The sequence below is a fragment of the Heteronotia binoei genome, chromosome 18 (genome assembly GCF_032191835.1).
Source record: "Heteronotia binoei isolate CCM8104 ecotype False Entrance Well chromosome 18, APGP_CSIRO_Hbin_v1, whole genome shotgun sequence".
Taxonomy (NCBI): Eukaryota; Metazoa; Chordata; class Lepidosauria; order Squamata; family Gekkonidae; genus Heteronotia; species Heteronotia binoei.
Window position 1 is genome coordinate 22840779 of NC_083240.1, and position 15087 is coordinate 22855865.

General features: G+C 41.1%; 1 protein-coding gene across 1 annotated transcript in view; it reads left to right on the forward strand.

The window, feature by feature from the left end:
* Nucleotides 1-773: 773 nt before the first annotated feature.
* PER3 (period circadian regulator 3) overlaps nt 774-15087 on the forward strand; it is a 38111-nt gene continuing 23797 nt past the window's right edge. The window contains exons 1-8 of the mRNA XM_060259714.1: nt 774-932; nt 6202-6765; nt 8366-8520; nt 9175-9287; nt 10236-10437; nt 12038-12086; nt 12448-12584; nt 13188-13266. Of these exons, the coding sequence (XP_060115697.1) occupies nt 6500-6765; nt 8366-8520; nt 9175-9287; nt 10236-10437; nt 12038-12086; nt 12448-12584; nt 13188-13266 (1001 nt within the window). The 5' untranslated portion in view covers nt 774-932; nt 6202-6499. The remainder of the gene's footprint in view (nt 933-6201; nt 6766-8365; nt 8521-9174; nt 9288-10235; nt 10438-12037; nt 12087-12447; nt 12585-13187; nt 13267-15087) is intronic.

Here is a 15087-nt window from a genome sequence, read left to right on the forward strand (position 1 = left end):
ACAAAGGGTGCCACAAAAGTTGGAAAGCAGTTTTAATGCTGGACACTTGGCATTTGTTTTATAGTGGAGACCTGTGGGTGGGTCGGAGAAGGGAACTGGTTTCACTCATTATCAGTGCTTATGAGATCTGAAGTAACACTGCTTATGAAGACTTCAAGGTTGCATCCTGAAAGCCAGTTTGGTGTAGTGGTTAAGAGCAGCAGGCTCTAATCTGCAGAACCGTTTTTTACCCACTTCTTCATATAAAGCCAGCTGGGTGACCTTGGGTCAGTCACAGTTCTCTCAGAGCTCTGTCAACCCCACCTACCTCACAGGGTGTCTGCTGCGCGGAGAGGAAGGGAAGATGATTTTAAGCCACTCCGAGACTCCTTTGGGCCCTGAAAGACTGATAAGAACGAGAGTGGGAGGACTGAAGCCGCACGAAGGGAGCAGCTGCCAAGAAAAACAGGGACCAAGTTGAGGACCAAAGGGCAGGCCGGCTTGAGTTCAACAGGTGAAGCGCCAACTTCCCTCAGCGTCGAAAGAGAGGCCACCCGCCTTCGTTAGCTCGACGCTTTACCTCAGCCGACCGGCGGGGCTTAGCCGGGCACGGGACACGACCAATCAAGGCAGCTTCTACTTCCAACCAATAGAAGCCGCTGAGCTCTCCAACGGTCTGCCGCGCCCCGCGCGCACGGCCGACCAATCGGCGCTTTTCAGAGGGTGGCTGGACCAACGGCCGCGGGGAGGGGTGGAGCTCGCTTCACGTTGCGCGGATGTGTGAGGAGACGGACGGACAGGATGAGCTGCTGCGGTCAGGTCGAAAGCGGAGTCTCCTTGCGAGGGGAGGCTGCTTTCCTTTTGTAGTTTTTGCCTGGCTTGTAAACCCAAGCAAACCCCGTCCTTTGCGGGCGGGGACGTAAGCTTTGAGGACTAGCCGCGGCTCGGGGGAGGTAAGAGGTCACGGCTATGGGGTTGGGGGAAGGGAGTTGGGTCCTGTCTTTGGAAACTCTTGAGGCTGGTCCTTTGCATGGAGCAAGGTTCGAGTCCTGAAGCGCCGTAGAAACCAACAAGATTTGAGCTTTCGAGAATCAGAAGCTCCTTTCGTCGGACATCAAAGATCAGGGGTGGCCAAACTTGTTTAACGTAAGAGCCACATAGAATAAATGTCAGGTGTCGGAGCCACAAGACCTGAACAACAGATGTTTAAAAGCTGCAAAGAAGGCAGGCAAATAAGTCAGGGGAGGGAGGGAGAGGTGGAAAGAAAGCAACCTTAACTTTAAATGCATTCTCCAAATTGTTGGCTGGCTTAAGGAAGTGATTTAAAGAGAGAAATGCCTTCCCCAGGCTAGGCTGTGGGGGCTTCAAGAACCACACAATATGTGTGAAAGAGCCACACGTGGCTCCTGAGACACAGTTTAGCCATTTCTGTCAAAGATTAAGGGAGCGTTTTGACTTTTGGAACCTTAACTCTTGCTGGTCTTTGCGGTGGTGCTGAACTCGCATCTTGTTTTTCTGTTGCAAACGGACGTTGCTACTACCCACCTGATAACACTCAAGAGAAAATCTGGACAAAGGGGATCGATCAGTTCATGTATATGTGGCATTCTCTCTATGGGGGCTTGGAGTGGGATGTCAAAGCTTTTGCTAAGCAATGTAAAATTTAGGACATAACCACCACCACCACCCCTTCTCACTCTCTGTTTGGAAGTTCCTTTCTGAGTTCCAGGCTGCTCTTCCTCCCACCATGCATTATTTCCGCATGGCCAGAATATCTGTTTCTCCCCCTGCCTGCCCCAATCCCTTTCCCAGTCCTTGTCTTTTCACACTTTAGGGTAGTAGTTTATCATAACCTACAGATTGGTTCGCATTTTCCACAAAGCTCTTTGGCAGTGGGTTGGTTTTGTTTAAGTCTTGATTTTTCTCCCACTAGTACTACGGTGGTGGCTAGTGATGATAGACTACTCTTAATCTTACTGATACCTTGCTCCTTTGGGTGGGTGGGTGGGTGGGGGTTATAATAATAATACCTAACATTGCACACCACATTTTTCTTTAAAGAGCACTTTACCTATTGCAATGTTGGGTCCTAATGATGCAGGTGTATCCTAGAGCTGGAAATTGTAATTTGATAGGTTCTAAATGAGTTGTTTTTCACACTGTAACAGGTTATTTCCTGAGTTTTGTTCTTTATTAAAAGTCTTCCATCATTTTCTCCCTTATCACTGACATGACTACTATTTGCCCATTGCTGCTGTTAGAGTTATGGTAACTGTTAAAGAGTAGTCATTTATCAGAGTGGTATTTGGGTGCTTGGCCATGCCTTGGCACATCAAATAGTGAAGTGAAATTTCCACCAATGCTTGTAGTCCACTGGGGAATCAAACATTTAAAGCTTGTTCCAATTATTTGGTCATGAGCAATTCTGAGGAGCTGTTGGAGGTACCCTGCAGATAAGTTCCCAAAACTTACTAACCTGAAAATCTGACGAGCTCACTGGAAAAATAATATGAAGCAAATCCTTTTTTTCAGGATGCTTAATGTAAATAGGTATATTGGAAGTGCATAGTGAGTCTTATTTTACATAAGGAGAAATGCAATTAGGATATGTTCAGTTAATCTCCATAGCCCTTAATTCGAGAATCTTTACTGGGACACTTGTGAAATATGCTTTTTTTCCCCCTAGGGCTATTTCTTTCCCACTGTGGGTGTGGGATTAGGTACTTTAGTGATCAGTATATAGATGCATGGGAGGGGGCATTTTAATTTCCTTCTGTATTTCACCCAGCATTTGTGTTGTGGAATTATAGAAGAGCTTACTGCATCGAAGGGCTGGTTTCACTTGAGGCATCCTCTGTACAATTTGCAGCGTCTGGGCTAGGTTACACATTCATGCATTTCACCCCCATGCATCTCCATGTGAGTTTTGTATATGAAGCCTGCTTTCTTTCAAGTTACCACCATTGCAGGCAGGAGCTGAAGCACCTTCATTTACATCATTAATATGTAGGTGCTGGCATACTAATTGGGGCTTGTACACAGCCTCACACTGTGCACAAAGTTATTGCAAGGGAGACAGCTCAAACAAGACCTGACTTTAAGTGCTCCCTGTGCTGAGGAATCACAAGACTGGATTGACAGTAAGTGGGCAGGTGTTAAACACCTAAAGCTCAGGTGTTTTTGTTCCTACTACTTTAATGTTACACTGCTCAGTTGTCTGGTCTTTTTCTTTAATGCCATCTCAGAACTCTAATGGGGGCTGGGATTGCCTTCCCATACACTCCTCAAATGTTGTTTTTTTATTGTGCCTGTACACCCAATAAAAAGCACAGTTGCCAGTGTGTTCTTTTGACCAGTGGAGCTGAAGCGATAAAGAGTGAGCCTCAAAAACTTATTTCGTCTGCCAAATGGTGCTTATCCAGTAAAGCTATTACTTGACCACTTTTTTCTCCCATTGTGGCTTTGTTAGCTTCAGGTTGGTATTGCAAACATCCACAGTTTTGTGCAGTACAGAACATCATGTTCCTTTTCCTGTGCTTGTGCAATGTTTGGGTTTGGCAGAATGGCAGTGAGCCAAGAAGCAGAATTTCAGGTTATGAGTAACATGTTTTAGAAACTTATGTAATTGTGTGCGAATGGGGGGAGGAACTTGAGTGTAGGTGTGGTTTAGTAAAGAACAGCTCTGTGATTGGGTGCCGTTGATGCACTTTACATTTTATGATTGGCTGCAGTCATCTTAAGAGTATTCTCTAATTATTTGGAGTGCCAATTAATGTTCTTTTTATTCCAACATAAGCTTTAATGTGCTAGATCCTATAAGTGAATCGTTACTTTCCATTCATTATGGGATCATGAAATGTAATTATGTAAAGTTCATGTCTAATTAGACTGGAATAAAGAATCCATTCACTAATAACGCTAAACTAGTTATCAAAAACTTGTCAAAAAACACACACACTGCTGTTCAGGCCACTATAAAGATTCACATATGTGAATAAAGTATATAAAAAACAGTAATTTATGTTTATCTGATCTACAGATTCAACCATATGATTTGTGGTCCAAAACCAACATACAGTATGAACATATGCCTAATGCTCACGCACCAACCTTTGTTCAGACCACTATAAAGAAGAATACTGTAGATTTATACCCTGCCCTTCTCTCTGAATCAGAGACTCAGAACGGCTTACAATTTCCTAATCTTTCCCTCCCACAACAGACACCCTGTGAGGTGGGTGGGACTGAGAGGGCTCTCACAGCAGCGGCCCTTTCAAGGACAACTCCTGTGATAGCTATGGCTAACCCAAGGCCATTCCAGCAGCTGCAAGTGGAGGAGTAAGGAATCAAACCTGGTTCTCCCAGATAAGAGTCCGCACACTTAACCACTGCACCAAACTGGCTCTCATATATACATATACAAATAAAGCATTTTTGATTGATATTTACACTGTTTCCTCTCCCCCATTTTGCCTTTTTGTGTGTGTGTTATCAAAACCTGTCATTCTCCCAAAATTGTCAGTAGTAGTGACGTAAGAATCCTAATACAGTTCATCATGTGGTAGTATAAACTGCAGTTTAACCATGTCATACTCTTATGGTTCTTCCTGATTAAGTTCTTACTTAATTGAAGAAGAAGAAGAAGATGAAGATATTGGATTTATATCCCGCCCTCCACTCCGAAGAGTCTCAGAGCGGCTCACAATCTCCTTTACCTTCCTCCCCCACAACAAACACCCTGTGAGGTGGGTGGGGCTGGAGAGGGCTCTCACAGCAGCTGCCCTTTCAAGGACAACCTCTGCCAGAGCTATGGCTGACCCAAGGCCATGCTAGCAGGTGCAAGTGGAGGAGTGGAGAATCAAACCCGGTTGCATTTCAAGGATTCTTGATCTTGCTGTCCCCAGCCCCCACCCCCCAAAAAACCCTTCTATATAAAATGAATGTAAAGCAAGAAGTCACCCCTAGGGTCTAAAAAAATTGACTCTAGACCACAAAAGCTTATGCTGGAATAAAAATGTTGTTATTTATGGCATTGCAAGATACTAAAGTGGCTCTTTTTGGAATTAGAATTTATTTCATTGTCTTTCTATTCTATTTGCCTTTGAAGAGAGTCCAGATAGAACTTTTTTACTGCTGAGTTATAACTCAAGAGATATTGTTCACATCTTCTGCCCCAGGAATAGCAATGAATAGCATTTTGCAGAGGAATTGCAATGGCTTCAAATGTAAAACTTCTGAATTCATTCTATATGGGCTGGAATCCTTCCCAGTATGGTACAGAAGACTGTGACAGACTGATCAAAGAATCCATCTCCCACATAAAGATGTTCTTTACTTGGGGGTGTAGCTAATCCATAGTTGTTCTGCTTGTGTGAACATGACCTTTTGGGCTCAATTGGTAGAAGCTGGGTGTTACGTTCTAGAAGTTACATGCTAAAGAAAGGAATGTTTATAATTTAGTCTGTACTCCTAAGCATGAGTTCTATGGAGAGATAAAACCATTGGTTGTACAAGTAAACATGCCTAGGATCACTCTGCATGTATTTGGCCTGGGGTGTTCTTTAAACAAAAAACATTCATTATATAAGATGGCACAGCATATGAATGACAAGGCATTTTATGTCTCTTATTTTCCCACATAATCTGTATTTTTAAAAATGAATACTTTAAGGTTTGCCTTGGGAACTTAGATACTCTGGCCTAGACCTGTATGAGTTCATGTTGCTTTGAATACTCTTCTCCATTTGTGTAATTTGTCTGGCATTGTAGGTAGCAAATTTGCAAAGCCCTCTGTTTAATTATAAAGGGACAAGTTGTATAGCTCTCTGTTAGGGTCCAGTTTCTGTTGACCAAGTATCATTACCGTAAACATATAAGTGCATGCTGAACTTAAGTGATGGCCAGCCTGCATGAAGTTCCACAGGTTAAGCTACTCACACATTATAGCATCTTTGTTTTGGGTCTGAATGTGAAAAGTGTGTGGGCTCACAAATCCTTGCATCACAGACCAGATGGCTGATCTTTTTGAAAAAGGTGCTAACCTGTAATTTCCTAGATAGTCTTGTGACTGTCCTGGTGTGGTCATAGAAATGCAAGGAGCTAATATCAGTATATAAGAATTTTCAGATTTGGGTGGTGCAAAGTACTACAGTGGATTGTGATTATGCTGCTCACTTATGTGTGTTATAACTTGCACATGTGTTTTTCCTTGAACTGAAACAGTTACCTTAATGTGAAAAGACGATGAAAGAATTAGCACCACAGAAGTTTGATGCCTTGAAGAGAAGTGTATGGAACCAAGTACAAAAGAAGCCTGGAAGTAATTCATCATCTTCTATCACAAAAGATGCAGTAATTCTTTGAACTGTGCCTGCTAATAGGTACAGGCATAAGTACTTTATTATACAAGGATTGATTTATTCTGTTTGATTTTTGTTGCTTTCAACCTGGCCTAGAGAAAAGAGGACATGAATTTGAGAATGGACTAGCAGTGACATTTTTGATCTCTGTACTGCTCACCATGAATGTGAACCTGCTCATCAATGACTTCTTGGACCACCATGCTATTGCGGAAACTGGCAAACAGCTAGCTGATGGTTTGGAGAATCAGGATAATACCCAGCAAGATGATTCAGAAATATTTTGTGGCAGATGTACCAAAAGCAGCTCTGGAAATGAATTTAATGGGTTGGCATTCAACAAGGCCAATTCTCACAGTCTTGAATCTCATGACAGCTCAGTTAAAAACTCCAGCGTTCGACACAAATCCTACAGCAGGAGTAACAGGTAAGCATGGTGAATAAGTTGATTGTATTATTCTTGAACTGTGACCAGGGTCCAAGAAATGAAAACAGATACCACCTGAGCCTAAAAGGCCTTGTAGGTGCATTTTTAAAATATATTCTAAGTAAACTCAGAGGTCACCTGGAGGGGAGGGTGTGAATGAGAGGTGAAATCCTCAGGCAGTTGTGACCATCCTGCCCTCCCCAGCTGGGAACTGTATTACATTCCCCTTAACAGATTCTCATTGCTGATCCATACTGGAATTCTGATGACTAATTGCTTCATAGCACACCTTCATCCCACCCTGATTGGGCAGTGGGGGGATGAAAACAAGAATAGCTGCTAACTGTTCTAAGAACATTTGTTGTGGGCAATTATAGGGGAGTGTTGGAGATGCTGACTTGAATCTTGACTGGTGTTCCTACAGAAGAATTAATTTGTCTGTGGGGCATAACTTTTTTGCATCCCACGCATCCCAAAATGCCCCTCAGAATCCTTTGAGGAGTACTTTGGGCTGTACAGGTCAGGGATTGTACTCCAAAGGCCTGCAGGAATGCTAGGTTATGGGAATCCTTGAGCCTGTCTTCATCCAGTCCACTATATTCTATTTCTAATAACAGTACCAGATTTGTACTGATCCTCTGAACCAATCCATCCACATACATTCCTGAAAGCTAGCATTGGCTTCTGCTTGCTATTGTGTGTATCCTTTGGTGAACCCTAGTTCTCTGCCATGTAGTTGTGGAACCACCCTGATCATATCTACTAAATGTCCAGATGCCAGAAACCAGCACTTTCATAAGGTGCCTCATAAAATTTCATGTTTGCTTAAATATATTGCTTTTCATTTATACACAGTGGTTTAACTGCAGTTGAAACATGAAGTTACACGCAACAAATAAATGCAATTTGAGCAGTCTGTTGCTAACATCATCCAACAAAAACCAAAGCAAATAACTTTTACAGTGCTTCCAGGTATTTGTTCCTGTCCTGGCTAGAGAGGTCATTCCAAAGACTTGGGGCAATCATAGCAAATCTCTTCTTGTTATGTTTAACAGTTGTAATTTGCATAATATGAAGCAAAGATCAGAAGATCCTAAAGCAGCCTGGGGATGGGCTTCATACAATTAGAAATAGTTGGTGTTTATTCCAGGTGATAAAGAGCTTTAAGTGGAAACACTGGCACATTTAGTTGAGTTTAAGGAAATGTTCTTTAAGGAAAGAAAAAACTGAACTTTTTTTTTAAAGGCCAAGGAAACAATAACCAAGGTGCCTAAAATGCAGATTGTTTACATACAGTGGAGTTGTGGGACTCCCTGTTTAGCTGAAGTAAGAGGAACAGTGCAACAAACAGATTGCATGGCATTCGTCAGCCTTACGCAGAGACTACATCTCATTGCTTCCTGCTGTGCTGAAAGGGCCCCATAGCCACTGTTGTGCACATGTGCAACACAATGCAGGTCTTGCAGGTCAAAACACAATTGAAAGGAGCCACTCTGCAAGCCAGCCCTCTGAACTTATCCCAATCCAAAACAGATGTCTTGTTGGGATGGCTATTTCTAATTCTTTTGGTGATCATTTGTTTTGTTGGTTTCAATTGCAGTGAGCAACCAAAATGGAGCCGAAATCATGAGAAACTTACGTTGGTGATTCAGGAACTGAAGCAGTATTTCCCGACAGAGAAGGCGGAGAGCAGCGCCAAGAGCAGCACTCTCAGTGCACTCAGTTATGCTTCAAAGTGTGTCCAGCAGGTCCAGAGTACGTGGGTAGCATGTAGCTCCAACGCTGTGTATATGTAAGAGCCAGTTAACAGGGTTTCTTCACTGTAGTGTGGCGGAGAAGTTGAAACCAAGATAAGGAATGTAGACCAAAGTGGGCATCCAAGGATACGCACATATATTATGTTGGGATGGCATGACAGGTGTGTGTGTCACCTGAGTTTCCTTGACTGTTTCTCATTCTCTGAAAAGACTCTTGAATTATCTTCAGATCTGAGAAATATTAGTTAATTTTGTTTTTATTACAGCTGAGAGGGATGCACTGTGCTTAGGAAACTTTGAGATTTAAAATTTGCACAACATAAACTAATCTTTAGAGTGCTTTTTGTTCCATTGCTCTGCATAATCAGATTAATATGTTTATCAGGTAGGAGCACAGGCTTGTATATTCAGTGTTTGGGGGGGCAATTTGAGGGTCACCAGAGTCTGCTCCATTCTTTCTTTTGTCACAAGATATTAAGAGGTTTAATATGTGGTGCATTGAGTAGAAAACTTGGTTCTGCCTGTTGGTTTTTCTTTGAGTTCTCTGTTAAATGCACGCTTGGATGATCCAGAGGTGAAAGTTAGAGCAATACAAACAATGTCCAACTTCTTGTATCAGACATCTTGCTGCTTTTGTTTTTCCCATTGGCAGATAGCAAGGCTTTTCCGTTTTGGGGAGAATGTGGATCATATCAGACAGATGCTGGCATGTACAGCATTGAGGAGTTGGCAGCAATTACATCTGAACATGCTCCCAAAAACACTGTGAGTGATCCAGATTTTTATCACAGCTGTTTCCTTAATTATTTTTGCAGATACCTACTAACAGTAGCTGCTTAATCACTGAATGAAACTTAATTTAGCTGTTAGGGAGGACTTGGAAAAGAAGTGTAAATAGTGTCTCTTTTCCATTTACAAAAGCAAGCCTGAGGGTAACAAGCACATGGCAGTGTTTGATCTTAGTCCCAAAACAATACTTTATCTACAGTAAAGTAGTATGAAGATCCTGCTTTGCTGCAGTTTAAGGAGAAGCAACATTTGGATAGGTTTTGAAAAACATTTCCTTTCTCTTCTGTATTGGATAAGAGATGCAGGAGGCAGTGCTTCACTTAGATTCTTCATAGGATGTGTGGCCACGTTGAGAGGCATCCTCCTAGCCACTTGTGGGTTTTTAGCCATTTATTTCCTTAGTTTACACACTTTAAGTCACATTTTCCATTTCAAATATCACCAAAGGTGAAGCACATTGGCAGGTTCTTGGTGCTTAAATCCCTCATTCTTGATTCAGACCAAATATATAGGCAGTGTAAGATAGCAAAGGACATGTGTTGGATTTTGCATTTCCAGTGTTTTAACCAGACATTGTTTGAATTGCCAATTGATGTCTTTTATGGTGGTGCTGCAGATGTGTATCTCTCTTAACTGACAGTTGCATAAAAGGAGAACGTGAAAATTGACTCATTGGTGAATTTCTGAATGTTTTACATATTGTGGTTCCAGGGCCAGGATCCCTGAGAGTCCAGAATTAGGAATACTTTGCATAGGTTTAAGTAGCCTGTGTCTTCCATAGTTAAAATGTGTAACGAAAGGTTTGTAGGCCTCTACATAATATGAAATACTGAATTCTTGTATCTCAGCATGGGATTTGGTACCTTTATGGCACTATTCCTGTGCTTGGCCATACATTTGATTGAAGTTGTACTTTTCCTCCAGGACACTTTTGTGGTTGTTTTCTCATTGCTGTCTGGGAAAATGGTGCATGTCTCTGAGCAAGCGGCCTCCATTCTGAGTTGTAAGAAGAGACTCTTAGATTCTTCTCGCTTTGCAGAGTTGTTGGCTCCTCAGGATGTAGGTGTCTTCTACACTCATACTAATCAATCTGTCCTGCCGCTTTGGAACATGGACACCCAAACAGGTGATTTGATGTGTAAAGAAAAAACTGGCTTTCAAATTAAGAGGGTTATAAAATATGTTTTGAAAATTAGCAAATTAAAAATAAAATGTACAAAAGGAACAGCTTGTCTAGTTTTACTCATAGTTCTTTGTTATGGACTCTGGTTTTGTGTCTGCACAGACCAATTTCTAGAGCTGGTGTGCTCATCCTTCCCCATGGAGAGGTCTCTCTTTTGTCTGAGGTCTCTCTTTATAGTACTCTCCCTATCCATCCTGGTCTGTTTACTGCTGCATCTCTGAGGATTTTCTCTTGCTGCTTTGAGCTTCATACTTTCTACTCTAATTTTCTTCTCAAGCTGGGAATTCTTTTCCCCCCTTAGCCATTCAATCGGAATACATTTTTTTCTTTCCCTTTGTGTCTGGGTACCTATTGTGCAATGGACCACTTTGCAGAAGTGCTGAGGCTCCAGGGCTAGCATCCCTTGCTGCGTAGTCTTAGGTCTGTCTCCTCTGTTAATGGGGCAACTGAATTTATGTCATGACCCCCCTCCCCTTCTGCAGAGGACTGTTTAGTCCTCTGGCCAGAGCTTTCCTTATTGCCTAGGCCCATTATTTCCAGATCCCAAACTCACCTTTTGAACACTGTTTGGTGGCAGCATGGGACCCTTTAAACAGCAACTACATGGCATCATAGCCACATGATGGCATGAAGGGAAAGCCAGAGGTCTAACTTCACTGGTGTGAAGCAAGAAAGCCAGGAAGGGGAAATGTGAGCCAAGTACCAGAATATGTCCTGTAGTTAGAAAAAAAGTAAAAAATTAAGCATTCTGCTATTACTTTAAGCCTTTTTGCAAAGAGAAGCAGCCTTGGCAACCTTGGTCTTTGTTTATTTTGTGGAGTTAGTATTAAAGTACTGGGAACAGGTCTATTTCTGCAGAAGAGAGACTATGGGCTATTCATACTCTAGAGCAGGGGAGTCAAACTCATTTTTTATGAGGGCCGGATCTGATATATGAGACCTTGTCAGGCTGGGCCATGGGTGTCGTAAAATGTATTGGCAGGTAGTGGAGACATAAACTTTATAAACTTAAAGGACACAGATAAGCACAATTAAAGATTTTTTTTTTTAGAAAAAAAGCTTTAAATAAAACATGCTTAAAAATGAGCACTCTTGCAATATTTTATTTAACAGTCGCTGATAACTGACAGAAGCAAGAGAGGGAGAAGGAAGCAGACTTACTCGTGGGCCTGATAGAGCCCTCCGGGGGCCTGATTTGGCTCCTGGGCATGTTTGACACCCCTGATCTAGAGAATACCTCAGTTGTTATTATGGGGGATCTTGGTGTAAATTGTTTGTAGTGTATCTGCAGTTGATGATCCTCAAGTAGTCATCTGTTGAGTCATAACAGCTTGACTCAACAGATTCTGCAAACTTTCAAAGGCAACTGGATTATGAATTGGGAAGGAGCATAGAATGTATCACCCATTGTATCATTTAAATGGGGTGCTTCTTAGAAGGCATATTCAGTTTTCATAGTAGATAGGGAGGGACATAATTTCAATAGCAAGTTGGGCACTATAGTTACTACCTATCTTTATCATCACTTGTTCTTTTCTCGTAGCATCTGTTTATGAATATGCACAAGTGAAGTCCTTTTTCTGCAGAATCAGGTGAGTATTATCAAGGATTAGAATACCATGTGGAAGGGACAAGTAGTTTTCATCATGTTTGGGCATTTTAAGGTGAGTTCTCTCGGACAAAATGCAATTTTCCTGAGAACAGGGTACAAATGTTTTAAAAAGATATTAGGTTCTTTAGCTGGTCTTTGGAATCAGTGGGTTCCTGAATTTCCAGTATAATTATTTTTTGAAAGCCAGGTATATTTTTGAAGGAATGGAACAGTAACGTTGACTAACAAAACTTTATTCAGAGAAGGGGATTTAGTTTGTCCAAAGACCAGCCAGTCAGTATCTGGAGCAAATTCCAAATCATTGCCAGAAACTTTTATGAATCAGTACGTTTTTGTTGCAGAGCGGGTAAAGACCAAGAGAAGCGCTACTGTCCTTGTCGGATCACGCCTTATTTGGTTAATGTCCATTATCAAAATCGCAGTGAGCCAGAATCCTGCTGCCTTGCTGTTGTTGAAAAAATTCACTCTGGATATGAAGGCAAGTCTAAAAGAACTTTGGTATGAAACAAGCCTATCTGGATTCCCAGTACAATTTCTCATTCTGTTGTTTGTTTGTTTTAAATGAGCTAGGCATTCATCTTCAGAGCCCCTTGCTTGGTTTTTCTGGATCCTAGTATTGTATTCTGCTATACCTCAGTGTTGGCTTTTACTTAATGGAACTTATATAAAGGAGAATGATTTAAATCTGTCTTTGTGTGATGGTCCTTTTAACTCCCCCTTGAAGCAGTAGCTAATTAAGCAGGATAAAATACTATGAAGTTTTACAATAGCATGAGAGAAGTCAGATTTTCTGGACAGGATCCAAAGAACCCTGGAAGTGGTTGTGTGAGCTGAAGGGATGGTCCTTTTAACTGGTTTTACAAAAAGGAGGATCTCTTTTCTTCCTCTTCCCTCTGCAAATGTGGCACAGTGAAGAGTCACTGAAAATCAAGAGTATCAAAAAGCAGTAATATGGCATATGGTATACACCATTTTTAAAAATAATTCATCTTTCGTTGGTTTAGCATGGTTCTGTCACTCTCAGTCCATGTTGACTTACGTTTTATGTTCCAACTATTGTTTTTTGTTTCTTTTTGGTCAGCTCCTCGGATACCATTGAAGAAAAGGATCTTCACCACAGCCCACACCCCAGACTGCGCATTTCTAGAGATTGATGACAGGTAATGATTTTGCCTTGCTCTCACGTATGAAAAATAATGATACAGCTGGTGCAAAAGAAAAATCTTGTTAGAGGAATTGCTGGAGACTCATGCGTTATGTTCATGTTGCTGGAACCCAAGAGCCTTTGCTTGGATGATTTTGAGGCTCTGGAAAAAACTGAATTGATGGGATATAAACAGCCATAGAACAGGGCTAGACTCTGATCCCTCTTAACAAGGAGAACTGGAAATCCTATATCCAAAACCATTTGCTTCTGTTGTTATTTAGTGAAGCCCATTGTGTTGCATCTGACAGATAAGAAATAATAGGTGCACCAAAAAGTAACATGATGAGTCAAGCTACATAGAATTTCCTTCACAAAAAGCAAAGCAATGCAAGTGCTAGTTTTAAATCTGCTTCTCTAGTATAGACATAGTAGTACAATTAATGCTGTTTGTGATAAAAATGTGAAATTTTATATGTACGCTGTATCACCTTGTATTAAGGTAGGGAGATACTTCTAATAATTCTCAATTAAAAATGGAGCTGATAAATGCGAGTTGTTGCACATAATGGCTTCAAATTAGTAGACATTTCTGTGTTCTTCAGAGTATGTTCCTGTTAACTTCGAGTCAATGCATTTTATACCATGTTGCCATGTCAAATTCTTCCGAGTAGGTTACTGACTTTTCATTTTCTGAGACTAGTTATGGGAGCTGAAAGGACTGTAGGTTAGTTTTACAAGAAACGTATATCTTCTCCTCTTCCCCTGCTCTCCTGCAAATGTAGCACTTGGCAAAATGAATCAACGTTGCTTCAGTTCTTCAACCTTAATCAATTTATGCATTTAAGAGCTGGTTTTCAAAGCTATATGAAAGGTTCCCAGATGATAATAAGCTTTAGTTTAGACACTTCCATCTCCTCACACACCTTAATGAAATCTCTTGAACTGCAGTATTGCTGGCATTTCTTCAGTAGCAGCAAATTCTGGTAGATGAACCACAAAAATGATGTTCCCCACACCATTGGCTGCTGCTTTGCCTGTTGCTGGGTGCTGCAAATATTCAACTGTAATTCTCACAGACCAGGCACATTTCCCAGTCAGTTGCATTAGGAAGTTGACTTCTAGGAACTTCAGAAGCATCTGTCAATTTCAGCCTTGTAAAGTGGTATTGTGTGGGTTATTTTGTATTCATTTGGAACAAAGTACAGTACAGTATATGTAATTATGTGGTTGTGCCAAAATATAAACACAAGCTATTTAAATGTTAACTCTTCACAGGTTATTCTATAGATTACAATTTCTGAAATAGGATAAAATATCAAATAAAATTGCCTTTTACTACAATTCCATTTAATTATGTAGTGGTAATGCTGCATGTTTAATTTAAAAAGAAAACAGCTGCAGATAACAGACAAGTTACTGCCAATAATTTATTTACTTAACACCAATTTAAAGTTGGTGCAAATCAATCCCATCAGACCTTTAAAAAAAGAAAAGAAACAACATATTTAGACCTTTCTCCAACTACTTACAATGGCTGCAATTCTAACACTTCCCTGGGAATAAGCCACAATGAAGAAGTGTGAGTTATTGTAGAGTGGACCAGCTTAGGATTCCCCCCCCCCCAAAAAAAATTGTCTACATGTTTAGAATCCACCCCCCTCCAAATTGTCTACCATGTTTAGAACATTGGGAATGTTTCCCAGTCTTAATTTGAACTTTATAAAATACCAGTTGGTAACTGTAGTGTTCCATACTTTTATTACAAAGGGCACTGTTCCAGCTCTTAGTGTAGCTATGGCACCATGCAGGTGCCATCAGTGTACATGACCCTTTA